Source organism: Oratosquilla oratoria, chromosome 19 (assembly GCF_046742065.1).
Source record: "Oratosquilla oratoria isolate Oo_2021 chromosome 19, ASM4674206v1, whole genome shotgun sequence".
NCBI classification, from domain to species: Eukaryota; Metazoa; Arthropoda; class Malacostraca; order Stomatopoda; family Squillidae; genus Oratosquilla; species Oratosquilla oratoria.
The window spans coordinates 26,340,738-26,355,206 of record NC_134795.1 but is presented as its reverse complement, the minus strand read 5'-3'; the positions used below and the strand labels follow the sequence as shown (position 1 = coordinate 26,355,206).

The 14,469-nt window shown below is 40.5% G+C and overlaps 2 protein-coding genes across 9 annotated transcripts in view; both read left to right on the top strand.

Moving 5' to 3' along the window:
- Positions 1–12,859, top strand: part of LOC143035812 (acylamino-acid-releasing enzyme-like) — a 64,014-nt gene extending 51,155 nt beyond the window's left edge. For all 8 annotated transcript variants that reach the window (XM_076202802.1, XM_076202801.1, XM_076202800.1 and 5 more), the window contains exons 11-15: positions 1,342–1,882; positions 3,465–3,555; positions 6,595–6,674; positions 8,799–9,008; positions 12,378–12,859. In XM_076202802.1, coding sequence (XP_076058917.1) covers positions 1,342–1,882; positions 3,465–3,555; positions 6,595–6,674; positions 8,799–9,008; positions 12,378–12,480 — 1,025 coding nt within the window. In that variant the 3' untranslated portion in view covers positions 12,481–12,859. The remainder of the gene's footprint in view (positions 1–1,341; positions 1,883–3,464; positions 3,556–6,594; positions 6,675–8,798; positions 9,009–12,377) is intronic.
- The window catches only part of LOC143035815 (uncharacterized), a 149,093-nt gene that overhangs the window by 102,413 nt on the left and 32,211 nt on the right, over positions 1–14,469 (top strand). The window lies entirely within an intron of this gene.

Here is a 14,469-nt window from a genome sequence, read left to right as displayed (position 1 = left end):
TTCATTAAGGATTTCTACTGCTGTCTCTTTTTCTTCTTTTTCTCTCATGTACCTCGCCAATCCTTGTTTTTCTTTAAGCCCATAAACCACAATACATTTCTTCCTATCTACTGTGTCCCTGACCCAATTTGCTTTTTCGTTAATCACTTGAATGATTGTGTCTTTTGCATTATCTTGCATTTGCTGCTTGACTATTTCTTTGAAAGCAATTTCTTTATTTTCAATATTTTCTTTCCACTTCTTAATTTCCTGGATACTGTCCCCACCTAAGTTTTCTTCGATCTTTTGTGTCAATTCTTGGAATTTGTTGTTCACTTCCTGCTTTAGATTTTCGCTATTATTATCATTAGTTTTCTTCTTTTCATTATCATTCTTCAGTTCATTTATGTCTCTTTTCATTTCTTTAATTTCGTTTGTAAGATCCAAGTTAGCTTTTTTCAGGTCAGAAATTTCATGGTTAGTCTTAGATAAACAATCAATTAAACCAATGACCTCTTTTCTTAAGTCCATGATTTCATTTTCCCACCGAGTCCTATTTTTGCTCATCTCTCTCTCTATCTCTAATAATCTACTTAAGTTCTTTCTTTCGTACTTACCAAACCCTAAGAAATCATTGTCGTAACACGTGGTGCTTTGTTTATTGTTTACATCGCGGTTCAGTGGATTGCCTCCAGATGGCTCTGATTCGCAACTGGCTTTCGAGTCGTTTTCATTCATTTTTGCTAATTTCGAGTTAACACAATTAACTAGCACTGCATAGATACCATTTCGGGCACTCACGTTCACTCCCCACCCCTACAGTACAAACCAGGTTTTCCTTTTTCGTCGTAAATCCTCTTCTTCTTGGTCGCGCGACGACGAGCGGTGTTGCTTCGATGAGTGTGTGTGTGTGTATATATGATCTACAAAGACCTAAGAACCATACCCCTTGTAGCACACATGTAACACACGTTCTGCATTCTCATTCACCTCAGGCACCCCAAAATAATCTCTTATTCATTTAGTGAGATCATTGTCCAGTTATGCATTTATAAATCCTTAGACCATGGCTCTCATTATAGATGATTCAGTGTAGCCATTCATCACCAACTAGAAATGCTTTCTTCTCTCACTCATGTGCTTGTGGCCTATAAACATTTTTGATATCATTCCTGTTTGAATTTTGAGCTACACTATGGCTATGGCCAGATTCTTGGGGTCTTCAAGAGAAATCCAAGGCAGTGGATTGATTGATAATTTCTGTAAATTTTCTAAGCAAATAATAGACTCTATTAGATACATAAGTCTATCTGAGATGTATGTTTATGTTTACTGATCACTTACCATTTTATTTCTTTACAGCAAATGGGGACATCACTGAACTCCCACATGTAGGCAGTCATAACCTTTTAAATGTGTATCAGGATTGGATATTGGTGCATCAAACAACTGTTACTCAACCCGGCCAAATTTGTCTTGCTCAGTTGCCTCCACGGAAGGAAGAAAGGAGTATACAACTGAAGACAGTCTTTAAAATTGAAGGTCCTCAAGGCATGCAGCCCCACTGGCACTCACACTTTAACTTCCAGAATAGTACACCACATCCAAAACCAGAATACAGTGATATTCCTATCTCTGTTATTTACTTTGGTCCCACATCTCAGACACCAGAAGAAGCCAAGCGCCCACTTATATGTTGGCCACATGGAGGTCCGCATAGCATTATCTCCAACAGCTACTCCAGTCTTTTGGCATACTTTGTGAGCCTGGGCTATAGTATTGTTGTGCCAAACTTTCGTGGCTCCTTAGGCTTTGGACAGGATGGAGTTGATTCCCTTCCTGGCCATTGTGGAAATACAGATGTTTCAGATTGCCATGAAGCTACACTCGCTTGTCTTAAGAGGTAAGAGAGTTGGTAGAGAAGGCCTGTAAGAATTAAATTTATGTTCATTTCCAAGATAAAACCGTTCCATTTTTTCAGTCAGTGGATTCAATGGTAGAAACAGTTGATCTGTATGACCTAGGTGGAGAAAATAAATAAGTTTAGCCATGTTACATAAGAGTACGAGTATAACTCTTTAAGGTAACTGCAAGGAACAAGAATATGAGAGAGGAGAGGATGAAGGGAGTTGAAAAGGACAAATGTATGGAAATGACTGCCAGGTTCTCATAGATGATAGCTTTTCACTTTCTTTGAATTATTATAGCTTTTTATGTACTGTAAAGAACATATGGAATCAAGAAAAAGAATAGAACAGACCAACACAAGGAGGCTATGATTATGTCATGAAAAAGGAAGCAGAAAGGAGTGAGCGGTATATGTGATGAGAGTGAAAGGAGTCAGGATTTTTCTCACCCATATCTTAGTCACATCACTCACATCACTCAAAGGATGGTCGATGGGGTTGGAATTATGAATACATTAGTGACTTTAGTCACACCAATGGTGACATAATTGGAAGCATGCTAATCTCACATTTATCTTGTTGTGGATTCAAATCCAAGACTTCTCTCCAAATCTCGGCAGTAACTATTACCTGCCCCAACAGTTCACCTGCATAGGGCAGAGGTGACGGCTTTGGCTGCAGGTAGGTGCCTCCTGGCGTAGGCTCCTTACCACCTTCACCTATATGGACCAGAGTCATGCATCATTTTTTTTATGATTGGAGACTAATCTCCACTCGTACAAGAATGCTACGTCACTTTTTCATTTTTGCTATCCGCCCCAGTCGTCTTTCTATCATGAGATTATTACATGACAAAATCCTTTCCTGTGCATGTACACGTCATGGTATGACCATCTTGAGAGTGTGTGTGTTATGGTGTGATGCAACCCATGTAAGGATACAATGGAATGGGTGGGAGTGGGTGCATGCCTTTTGACTTTGGCTACCTCCCTAATAAGGTGGAAAAAGGCCTTATTAGGGAGGTATGACTTGTTAAATAGTTTATAGAATTGTTAAGTAATTTATAGAATAATTCATTGCTTCTCTGCAGTGTATATATTGCTATTGGGGGGGTATCTTTGTACATACATATACCAAAGGCTTTTTTCCCCCATATAAGGGAGGTAGCCAAAAAGGAAAAGGCATAAAAACCACTCCCACCCATTCCATCCCTATCACACTCCACCCTCTCCCCTCCCTCCCATCTTGGCACCTCCTGGATGATGAGTCATCCCTGCATCTTGTCCACTGCCCTGGGTCGGAAGCAGTGCCACAAGACACAGCACATCCACAGCAAGGCTGCTTCATTAATTCAGCAACCCCCCCTCTCTGTCCCCTCATGCAGAAAATGAGAAAGATGGGGAGAAATCCCTATGGTTGGATATCTTAGTAATCAAATTCCAAAATGCTTGTAGTAAAATGTGATAGTCATATCTTAAGGTTCAAGGTTATTTAATCATTAAGTCTTGAATTGCATTCTACATGCATGGCTCCAATGCATTAGGTTTTGTAAATAAGATTCCTATCTTTGTGTTGCAGATTTCCTGATGTCCTGGATGAGAATAACGTGTTCCTGATGGGCGGTTCACACGGGGGTTTTCTGTCACTTCATTTGGCAGCACAGTACCCAGTGAGTTATACATACATATGTATACATATAATACAATACAAGAATTTAAGAACAAACTTGATTATGCAGGATACAAAAACAGGTCACCACGAGCATAGCGCCCCTTCCCGTAAAATACAACTAGGTAAATGTATGTGTGTATGTATTTACCTAGTTGTATCTTACGAGAAGGGGAGCTATGCTCAGGGTGTCCCATCTTTATACTTTGTATCTTGCAGTATCTAGTTTGCTCATAGATTTGTGTATAGTTTTTGCACACACTATTGTTTCATCCAATTTGTTCCAGACATCCACTGCTCTGTGTGTGGTTTTTTAAGGTCTCTTCTATAACTGTCCTTTTTGAGTTTCTTTTCATGTCCCCTTGTATCTCTCTAATCCCAATTTAGTAAGTCCTCTGTATCAAGGACTTTCATGCCCTTCATGATTCTGTAGATTCTGTAGCAGGTCACCTCTTTCTCTTCTTTGTTCCAGAGTTGGTAAATTCAGTTTTGACAATCTCTCCTCATATGACAGATCTGAAAGTGTTGAGGCCATCTTCATAGTTGCTCTCTGGATTCTTTCAATTTTCTTTATATTCTTTTCGGCACTGGGTGACCATAGTGTCGTCATAGCATACTCCAACCTAGGCCTTATTAGTGTGATTAGTATTTTTTTTTTCATCGAAATAGGTAAAAGCCACCTTTATTGACCTTAAGAAGTTGTAGGATTCTCCAACGAATATGTTTATCTATTTATTAGGGGACATGTCGTTTGTGATTATAACTCCCAGGTCTTTTCAGATCCCACTTTCTTTACTCCCTTTGTTCCGATTTTATATTCTCGTGATATATATATTTTTTTTTTCTACTTTTTCCAAATTCCATTTATGCTACATTTTTTGATGTTGAAGTCTACTTCCCACATCTGACTCCATTTCCAAACCTTGTTCAGGTCTCTCTGCAGTGATACACAATCAGTTTCAGTATTCACTTCCTCCAGCAATTTAGTGTTGTCTGCAGGATGAGGCTGCTGGTAACCATCTCCTCTGTGTTAGCATAACTGTCACTAGAATCACTCTAGGTAATGTCATCTACATCTTATTTTGCTGCAGCTGCAAAATAATACAATGTGATAAGCATGTAAAACTGCAAAATGATACAATGTGGTAATCATGTAAAACTCCCAGCTTGTGATATTCAAAAGTACATACATATACCAAAGGCTCTTTCCCCTAACAAGGGAGGGAGCCAAAAAACAAAGGCATAAAATCAAAAGTATGATTAGTAAAAGTATGAAAGTATGATTATCTTGTTCTTGCCTCTATAGTTGCCTCTCAGTCCGGTCTACTTGTCACTGGGATATTGTCTCAAAGATTTTGTCCAGACCTGGCATTCAAAGTACCTCTCAGTCCTCTGGTCCTGGTAGAACCTGATGTCCTCATCTTTATTCTCCTTGGATAACAGTCTCTTGCTCTCTATATCCTGGACAGCATCTGGAGTTCCTATGTCGAATAGGCTGTCCAATTCCAAGACAAATACACAACTCTCCTCCAGGGTCACTTGCTCTTCCTTTGCTCTTCATCAGTGCTCTGTGTTTGTCATGGAGTTTCACAAAGAGCTTCATGCAGTTCTGTCTGGTCATCATCTTAATCCTAGCTATCTGCCAGAATGGGATAATAGCTTCAACCATTTCATATGTGAGGTCTTGAACCATGGGTTTTCCTGTATTTTTTGGTAAATTTTGGAGATAAAGGAAGTACTGGAATGCTTGTCTGTTGGTGGGAACCTGGGAACCACTGATGCAAGCTGAAGGGTATCCGACCAGGAAGGTTTCGGTGAGAGATCTGGTGGACGGCTGACTTGATGCTTGCTTGTGGACTGCAAGTGGAGGTTCTGAGACATCAACTCTGTGTCCTCGTAGCTCCTTGCTTAAGCTTAATGCCATTGTGAAATATCTTGTGGATAGTTTTATGGATTTGGATCGAGTTTCTGTGCTGGTTTTGCTTTTGTACTGTTCAGTATCGCCCAACATCATTAACAGGTTTCTATGAATATGAAATTAAATGCTGAAATTATGTATGAGTTTTGGTCTAAATTCACTAAAAGTTCAAACATTCACCATGTCCTTGGGTTAGCAAAAAATTTCGGATTTTCAACTATTTCATATCTTTTAAAATCACGGGAAAAATTCATCAATTCTAATGGTCGATATATTTACCTAGTAGTATTATATGGGAAGGGAGCTATGCTCATAGTGACCTTTCTTTGTATCTCTCAGCATCAAGTGTTTTCTTAAAATCTTGAATAGTGTTTGCACACACTGTTTCTTTGTCCTATTTGTTCCAAGTATCTATCACTCTGTGTGGAAAGCTATTTTTTTTTTTTTTTTTTTTTCCCAGATCTCTTCTGTAGTTATCTTTTTTTTTTTTTTTTCATGTCCACTTGTTTTTCCATTGTCCATTTCAATAAATCATTCTTATCTAAGATTTCCATTCCCTTCATAATTCATAATTCTGTTCTTTCACTTGGTACCTAATTTGTTGCTCTATCATGAATACATAAAGAATTATACCCCAAAATATGCTTACAAATGCCTCCAAATTGGCTCTTTTGGTAAGATACCAAAAAACTTAAGACTCCATGTGGCAATGCTTCCAAACATCCTAGATGAAAATAGATGTGATTTTTATTTTTTCAGGTCAAAAAGCATGGGAAAAAGTACAGTAATATATGATTTTTTTTTTTTTTTTTTTTTTTAACAGGTCTAAAATGGACTTTGTTGCTAACTAGGGGACAGTTATTCATGTCTCTACCTAGCTACATTGCTTTGTTGGAATCATATAGGTTGGAAAATTTTAATTATACCAGCATAGTTTTTTTTTTTTTTTTTTTTTTTACGTCACACACTCCCCCTATCGGGAGGCTAGGACGGTGCCCCTCACAGAGGGCTTTGTAGCATAGTAATGTCCTTTTAAGAATGTTCTGATTTATATTAGAATATTTAATTCAACTGTGGGGGGAGGAGGCTTCATAAAAGTGACTATATTTAATTTGTTTGCAGGCTGTGTACAAGGCCCTGGTGGTAAGGAATCCTGCATGTGATGTTAGTGGCATGACTACAGCGACTGATATTCCTGATTGGTAAGTTGGAACATATTGATAAAGAGAATATTACACTTACAGTTGTTATACTAAGCATAGGTCTTTTATTTAAAGTGTGTTAGAGAAACTGACCTGTAAGGAAGAGCATAGCAACTAACAGTTCAGGGCAGCAAAGCTCAAAGTAGAAGGACAGATAAGCTTGTAAATTTAAGGTACTTGTGCACTTCATGACTAAAGCATGAAAATTTCCACACTTTTGAGAAACCATGAGGTATATTTTCTGACATGGAGGTATTTCAGATTTGAGCTCTGGGGCTAGGGAGAAGGTATTAAAATCTCATACTATATATAAAAAAAAAAATCATTTCATTCATAAGGGCAGTGTACATAAATTATGATGTATACTTCCATTTTTACATGCATACATATACCAATGGTTTTTTCTCCCTTAAAAGGGAGGTAGCCAAAGTCAAAGACATAAATCCACTCCTATTCATTTCATCCCCAATTACTCCACTCCCATTCACCACCCCTCCTTCCCTCTTCTCTTGGGTTCTCATGGATGATGGGTCATCCCTGCATCTTGCCCAATGCCATGGGTCAGAAGCAATGTAGCAAGAAAGCACATCCACAGCAAGGCTGTGTCATTAAATCGGCGACCCCCCTCTCCGTCCCCTCATGCAGAAAAGGATAAGACTTGGAGAAATCTCTTCAGACTGCGTCAGTTTATTTCTCATACATACTCCCTCACCTCCCATCCCCCACCCACTCCACCTCATGCATCACAGCATCATCCATACACATCCATTCTCCATTCACCCCTATCTTCTGTCCTCTCCCATCCTTCCTCAAAAAACATTTCCCTCTTTCCCAATGCCCCTTTTACCCAATCTATCCATCTCATCCTAGGTCGACCCCTCATGTTCACTCCTTCCATCTCTGCTTCCCACACCTCTTTTACTAGTCTTTCTTCACTCATTCTTTCCATGTGCCCAAACCATCCCAATACTCTTTCATCAACCCTATCTCCCAACTCCCTTTCCACCCCTGTTCTCCTCCTCACCTCCTTATTTCTCACGCTATCTAGCCTAATAACCCTTATCATACTTCTCATGCACCTCATCTCAAACATATTCAAACTCCTCTCTTCCTTATGTTCCATGTTTCTGCCCAGTACAATGCTGTTGGCACAATCACTGCTTCATACAATCTCCTTTTAGCATCCATTCCCAAATGTCTATTTCTCATTACACTTTTTAATCCCCCAAGGCATTTACTCGCTTCTCTCAATCTACATTCTACCTCCACCCTCACTCCTCCATTTCCTGCCACATTCACAATCGAATATCTAAAACTATCCACTTCCTCCAGTCTCTCTCCCTTAATACTCACTTCCAGTCTACTGCCACTCTCTCCCCTTGTACATGTCATCACCATACTTTTACCCACATTTATCTCAGCTTCCTTCATTCGCACACCTTCCCAAACTCTGACACTAACTTCCTCAATCCCTCCTCTGATCCTGCTGCAAGCACAGTGTTGTCAGGAAACAAAAACTGGCTTATCTCCCACTTTTATATGTTTAATGAATGAGGCAGTTTTGAAATTACCTTTACAACTGAAAATAAACACGCACTTGATAGTGGAACTATGCAGCTCATTTTAACAAAAATAGTAATATAAATAAAGACATGTGTGATTATAATGAAGACAGATGGGGCAACAACAGAAAAAACCTATGTTGATGTCAGTGACCTTACAGGGTCACCAGAGGTGAGATACAGATTGCCTCCATGTCTAAAATAAAACATTGGTTATGTCAGCTTTAAGGCAAGACTTTCATGCTTTAGTCATAAAATGCACAATTTGTTGGCTTATCTGCTTCACTAAAGGGAAAGTGAAGTGAACAGCGAAGGAGCATAAATTCAAGCAAAAGCTGAGCTCAAATGACAAAAGGTCAAGCACAAAGGGAACTAGTTCACCAGCATTCTCTGAGATAATATTAAAAGTAGCACAAAGAAACTACATTTGTTGCATGCTTGAAAAGACTTCTGAAGATATGAGTACTAAATTAGAAATAATTTGGTTTAAAATGAACATATTCATGGTCATAATAGGAGATAAACTGTTTTACTCTATCCTTATAACTGTAACTTCTTTCAGGACTTATGTCGAGTCTGGTGAAGCTTATCGCATTGGTAAAATTCCAAATGTTGAATCTCTGTCAAAAATGTATGAAATATCTCCACTGCGTCATATAGATAATTTAAAAGCACCGTCATTATTCTTGATTGGGAAAAATGACAAGAGATGCCCCCCATTCTTGGGGATGAACTTTCATAAGATGCTCTTAGCTCGAGGTGTGGAAACAAGGTGAGTCACCACTGCATTAAAGATTGTGTATTTCTGTTTTTTTTTCTTTTTCTTGTTAAACCATATTATCATCATCAATTATTATAAGTGAAGAGATAGGTAAGAGTGTAGTGGAGTGGAAGGAGGTTTCTTCAAGGTTAATGTGGATGAAGGTGAAACTGAGAAGGGAGATGCATTTACCTAGTTGCATTACACAAGTTTTTGTAAATGCATATGGGCCTAGTAGTGAGAAGAGTGTAGAGGATAGGAAGGCTTTTTGGATGGATTTAAGTGAATGCATAGAGGGATTAGAGAAAAATGTCGATGTAGTGGTATAGGGAGACCTTAATTCTAGGGTAGGAAATGAACCAATAGATGGAGTGGTTGGAAAGTGTTGAGTTCCAAGAAAAAATCGTAGTGAAGAGTTGATGGTGGAGATGTGTCTAGAGCAGCATTTCTCAACCAGGGTTCCCCGGAACCCTAAGGTTCTGCAAATGGTCCCTAAGGGTTCTGCGAGAACAAGTGAGATAAGCTAATGCACTTTTGATTTCTTATTTATGAGGGGGTGTCCAAGGATGAGATGGATGGATGGGGTGAAAGGGGCATTACAAAAGAGAGGAATGTCTGTGGAGGAAGGATGGGAGAGGACAGAAGATAGGGGTGAATGGAGAGGGGTTGTGTATAAATGGTGTTGTAATGCATGAGGGGGAATGGGTGGGGGATGGGGTGAGGAAGTATGTATGAGAAAAAATTTGACACAGCCCGAAGGGATTTCTCCCAGTTTTCTCCTTTTCTGCATTGGGGGACGGAGAGGGGGGTCGCCAAATTTATGAAGCGACCTTGCTGTGGATGTGCTGTGTCTTGTGACACTGCTTCTGAACCAGGGTGGTGGACAGGATGCAGGGATGACCCATCATCCAGGAGGTGCCAAGAAGGGAGGAGGGTGGAGGGGAGTGGAATATATAGGAAATGGAATGGGTGGGAGCTGTTTCTATGCTAAATGTGAAGGAGGATAGGGAGGGAAAGGTAGTTGCAGTGGGAAATGCTAAGAAAATGACCATGATGAGTTAGGCAAATGGAGGAGAAATAAAGAAAGATGAGGTGAAGGCAGTTGTTAAGATGATGAAAGCTGGTAAGGCACCTGGGTTTGATGGATGTCATGCAGAATGTCTAAAAAAGGAGGTACATTGATGGTGGACTGGTTGGTGAGGTTATTTAATGTTTGTTTAAGAGAGGGTAGAGTGCCAGAGGATTGGAGGAGTGCCTTTATAGTTCCACTTTACAAGGGAAAAGGGGGCAATTGTGAGTGCAGTAGCTTCAGAGGGATCAGCTTGTTAAGTGTAGTTGGGAAGCCTTATGGGAGGGTTTTGATTGAGAGGGTTAGGACAGGAACAGAGGGAATAATTGGTGAAGAACAGTGTGGGTTTAAGACAGGTAGGGGGTGCGTAGATCAGATTTTTGTGGTAAGACCGATGTGTGAGAAAACTTTAGGGAAAGGTAAGGATGTTTTTTGGGCTTTTATGGATTTGGAAAAGGCTTATGATAGTAGACAGGAAAGTACTGTGGGAGGTATTGCAGATATATGGGATAGTAAAGCTTTTAAGAGCAGTCAAGTATTTTTACAAGAGTAGTAGAGCCTTCTCTTCCATTATCATCTCTCCATCTGCACCTTTTACCTTTTCAAGTAGAGAAGAAAAGGTAAAAGGTACAGATGGAGAGATGATAATGGAAGAGAAGGCAGTAAGGGGAAGATGGGCAGAGTATTTGAGGGAGTTGCTAAATGTGAAGGAGGATAGGGAGGGAAAGATAGTTGCAGTGGGAAGTGCTTAAAATGACCGTGATGAGTGAGGAAAATGGAGGAAAAATAAGGAAGGATGAAGTGAAGGCAGTTGTTAAGATGATGAGAGCAGGTAAGGCACCTGGTCTGAATGGATTCCATGCAGAATGTCTAAAAAAAGGAGGTACAGTGATGGTGGACTGGCTGGTGAGGTTATTTAATGTTTGCTGGAGAGAGGGTAGAGTGCCAGAGGACTGGAGGAGTGTCTGTATAGTTCCACTTTACAAGGGAAAAGGGGACAAGTGTGAGTGTAGTAGTTTCAGAGGGATTAGCTTGTTAACCTCTTCACTCCGGGGCACATTGCACGTCTGGCAGCATTAGCTGCCTGACATGCGATGTTGTGTCATAATAATCGCATTATAATAAATAAAGTCAGTCCTCAATTGTTCCATCTCTTTCACCCGTGAATTTTGATAACCATAGAAAATATGATGAAGCCAGTTTAGAGAGAATGGAGGTTATGTAGGTACGACTACAATAAATATAATCAAGACGCTGATGTCGGTATCATCGCGTACCCACTTGCTCCTCATGACGCCTACGGAGGCGTCACCGTATGGAAGTGGTTAAGTGTAGTGGGAAGGCTTATGGGAGGATCTTGATTAAGAGGATTAGGAGAGGAACTGAGGGAGTAATTGGTGAGGAACAGTTTGGATTTAAGACAGGTAGAGGTTGCAAAGATCAGATTTTTGTGATAAGACAGATATGTGAGAAAGCTATAGGAAAAGGTAAGGATGTTTTTTGGGCTTTTATAGATCTGGAAAAGGCTTATGACAGGGTAGACAGGAAGGCACTGTGGGAGATTTTGCAGATATACAGGATAGGAGGAAAGCTTCTAGGAGCTGTCAAGAGTTTTTACGAGAGTAGTAGAGCATGTGTCAGGATTAGAAATGGAGAGAGTGAGTGGTTTGAGGTAAAGGTTACTTGGTCAGGGATATGTAATGTTGTCCTGGCTGTTCAACTTATATATGGGTGGGGTGGTGCAAGAGGTAAATGCAAGGGTAGTGGGTCAGGGATTGGAGATGTTTAAAGAAAATGGAGAAAGTGGGAGGTGAGCCAGCTGTTGTTTGCGAACGACACTGCACTTGTAGCAGGATCAGAGGAGGAATTGAGGAAGTTAGTGACAAGAGTTTGGGAGAGTGTGTAAAAGAAGAAAATAGAAGATATATGTAGGGTAACAGTAAGGTGATGAGATGTACAAGGGGTGAAAGTGGCAGTAGACTGGAAGTGAGCATTAAGGGAGAGTGACTGGAGGAAGTGGATAGTTTTAGATACTTGGGTGGGAATGTGGCAGGAAAGGGAGTGGAGGTGGAGGTAGAATGTAGATTGAGAGAAGCAAATGGAGTAAAGCCTGTGTTAAGATTAGAAATAGAGAGAGTGAGTAGTTATGGACTGAACCAGTGGTCATGACCAGTTTCCTCTGGGCTGTTGGTCTTTTGCAAGAGAGAACTGGGACACTGGATTGATAGGCTTTGTGAGTACATAGATTAATAACTAAGCACCTCCTGGCTTAGGGTCCATACCACTTTATTCATTTTTTCATTATGTTGCAGATTACATCTATATGATGACTGCCACCCACTGTTGGAAGTCGAGGTGGAAGCTGACTCAATGGTGAATGCAGCCCTTTGGTATTCCAAGTACCGCACCAATTAAGAAATATTTTCAGTTTTCATAATCAGTGCAGATCCAGTGTAAGAAGAAAGGAAATAGAAGTAAGATTTTTAGAATAGGAGTTGGCTTCAAGTGTGGTACACCATGATGTTACTGTGATTTACTAATGTATATATCAGTAAGGCTACTAGAGGAATACAAAGAGTATTAGAATAGATGTCAAGTAAATGTTGAATAGACAGGTATGGGTTGTGGTTTGTCTATTGCATATGAAATATGGTCTCTTGATTGGAGTGTATAAAAAAGCTGTTTATATTGGTTGATAGATGACTTGATGAAATTGTGTATTCATAACCCCTTAACTGTGAATGCAGGCAAAATTGTACTTGTGATTTGTAGCAAATAAAATCTGGCTGTGAATTCCATGTAATTTGGTTCTCCAGAACATTACATACATATACCAAAGGCCCCTTACATGGGAGGTAGCCAAAAAACAAAGGCATAAAAACCATTCCATCCCTAATACACTCCACTCCCCTCCACCCTCCCTCTTATCTTGGCACCTCCTGGATAATGGGTCATCCCTGCATGTTGTCCACTGCCCTAGGTCAGAAGCAGTGTTGCAAGACAGCACATCCACAGCAAGGATGCCTCATTAAATTGGCGACCCCACTCTCCGTCCCCCCCATGCAGAAAAGAAGACAGGGAGAAATCCCTTTGGGCTGTGTCAATTTTTTCTCACACCTACTACCTCACCCCCCATTCCCCACCCATTCCACCTCATGCATCACATCATCCATATACAACCATTCTCCATCCACCCGTCTTCTGTCCTCTCCCATCCTTCCTCAACAGATATTCCCCTCTTCCCCAAAGCCTCTTTTACCCCATCCATCCATCTCATCCTAGGTCGCTCCCTCATGTTCACTCCCTCCACTTCTGCCTTCCACACCTCTTTTACTAGTCTTTCTTCACTCATTCTTTCCATGTGTCCAAACCATCCCAACACTCTTTCATCCACCCTATCTCCCAATTCCCTTACCACCCCCGTTCTCCTCCTCACCCCCTCATTTCTCACTCTATCCAGCCTAGTAACCCCTATCATACTTCTCAGACACCTCATCTCAAACATATTCAAACTCCTTCAAACTCATTACATTAGTTCTGTATAATACCATGAATTTCCCAGTTGCTGAAATCCACACTTGCTATTCATAATTTCCATAGGTTTACCACTCATTTTTTATATTGGCAGCCATCATCATTTTGCTCTATACATACATAATTATAACAAGGGCTCTTTCCCCCTTATCAGGGAGGTAGCCAAAGTCAAAAGGTACAATTCCACTTCCACCCATTTCATCCCCACCCATTCCACTCCTATCCACCACTCCTTCCTCCCTCTCATCTTGGTCCCAGGTCAGAAACAATGCAGCAAGACACAGCAAAGCCACTTCATTTAATCAGGGACCCCCCCTTCCCCACATAATCACTTCCCAACCCCAACTCACTCCCTTTCATCACAGTATCATCCATACACAGCTATTCTTCACCCATCCTTATCTTCTGCCTTCTCCATTTCTTTTTTAACAGACAATCCCCTCTTGCTCAACACCTCTTTCACCCAATCCATCCATCTCATCCTTGAACGCTCCCTCATGTTCACTCCATGCACTTCTGCCTTCCTCATTTCTTTTACTAATCTTCACTCATTCTTTCCATGTGTCCAAACCAACCCAATACTCTTTCATTAACCCTATCTGCCATCTCCTTTTCCATCCCTCCTCCTCACCTCCCACTTCACTCAACCCTGCACCCCTACCATACTTCTCAGACATTTCATCTCAAATACATTTAAACTCTTCCTCTATTCTTCTCTTATGTTCTGTATCTGCCCTGCACAGTATTGTCAGTACAATCACCTTTTTGTACAATCTTCTCTCAGCATCCATTCCCAAATGTCTTATTTCTCATCACACTTTCTAATCCCCCAATGCACTTGCTTGCTTCTCTCAATCTACAATCTACCTC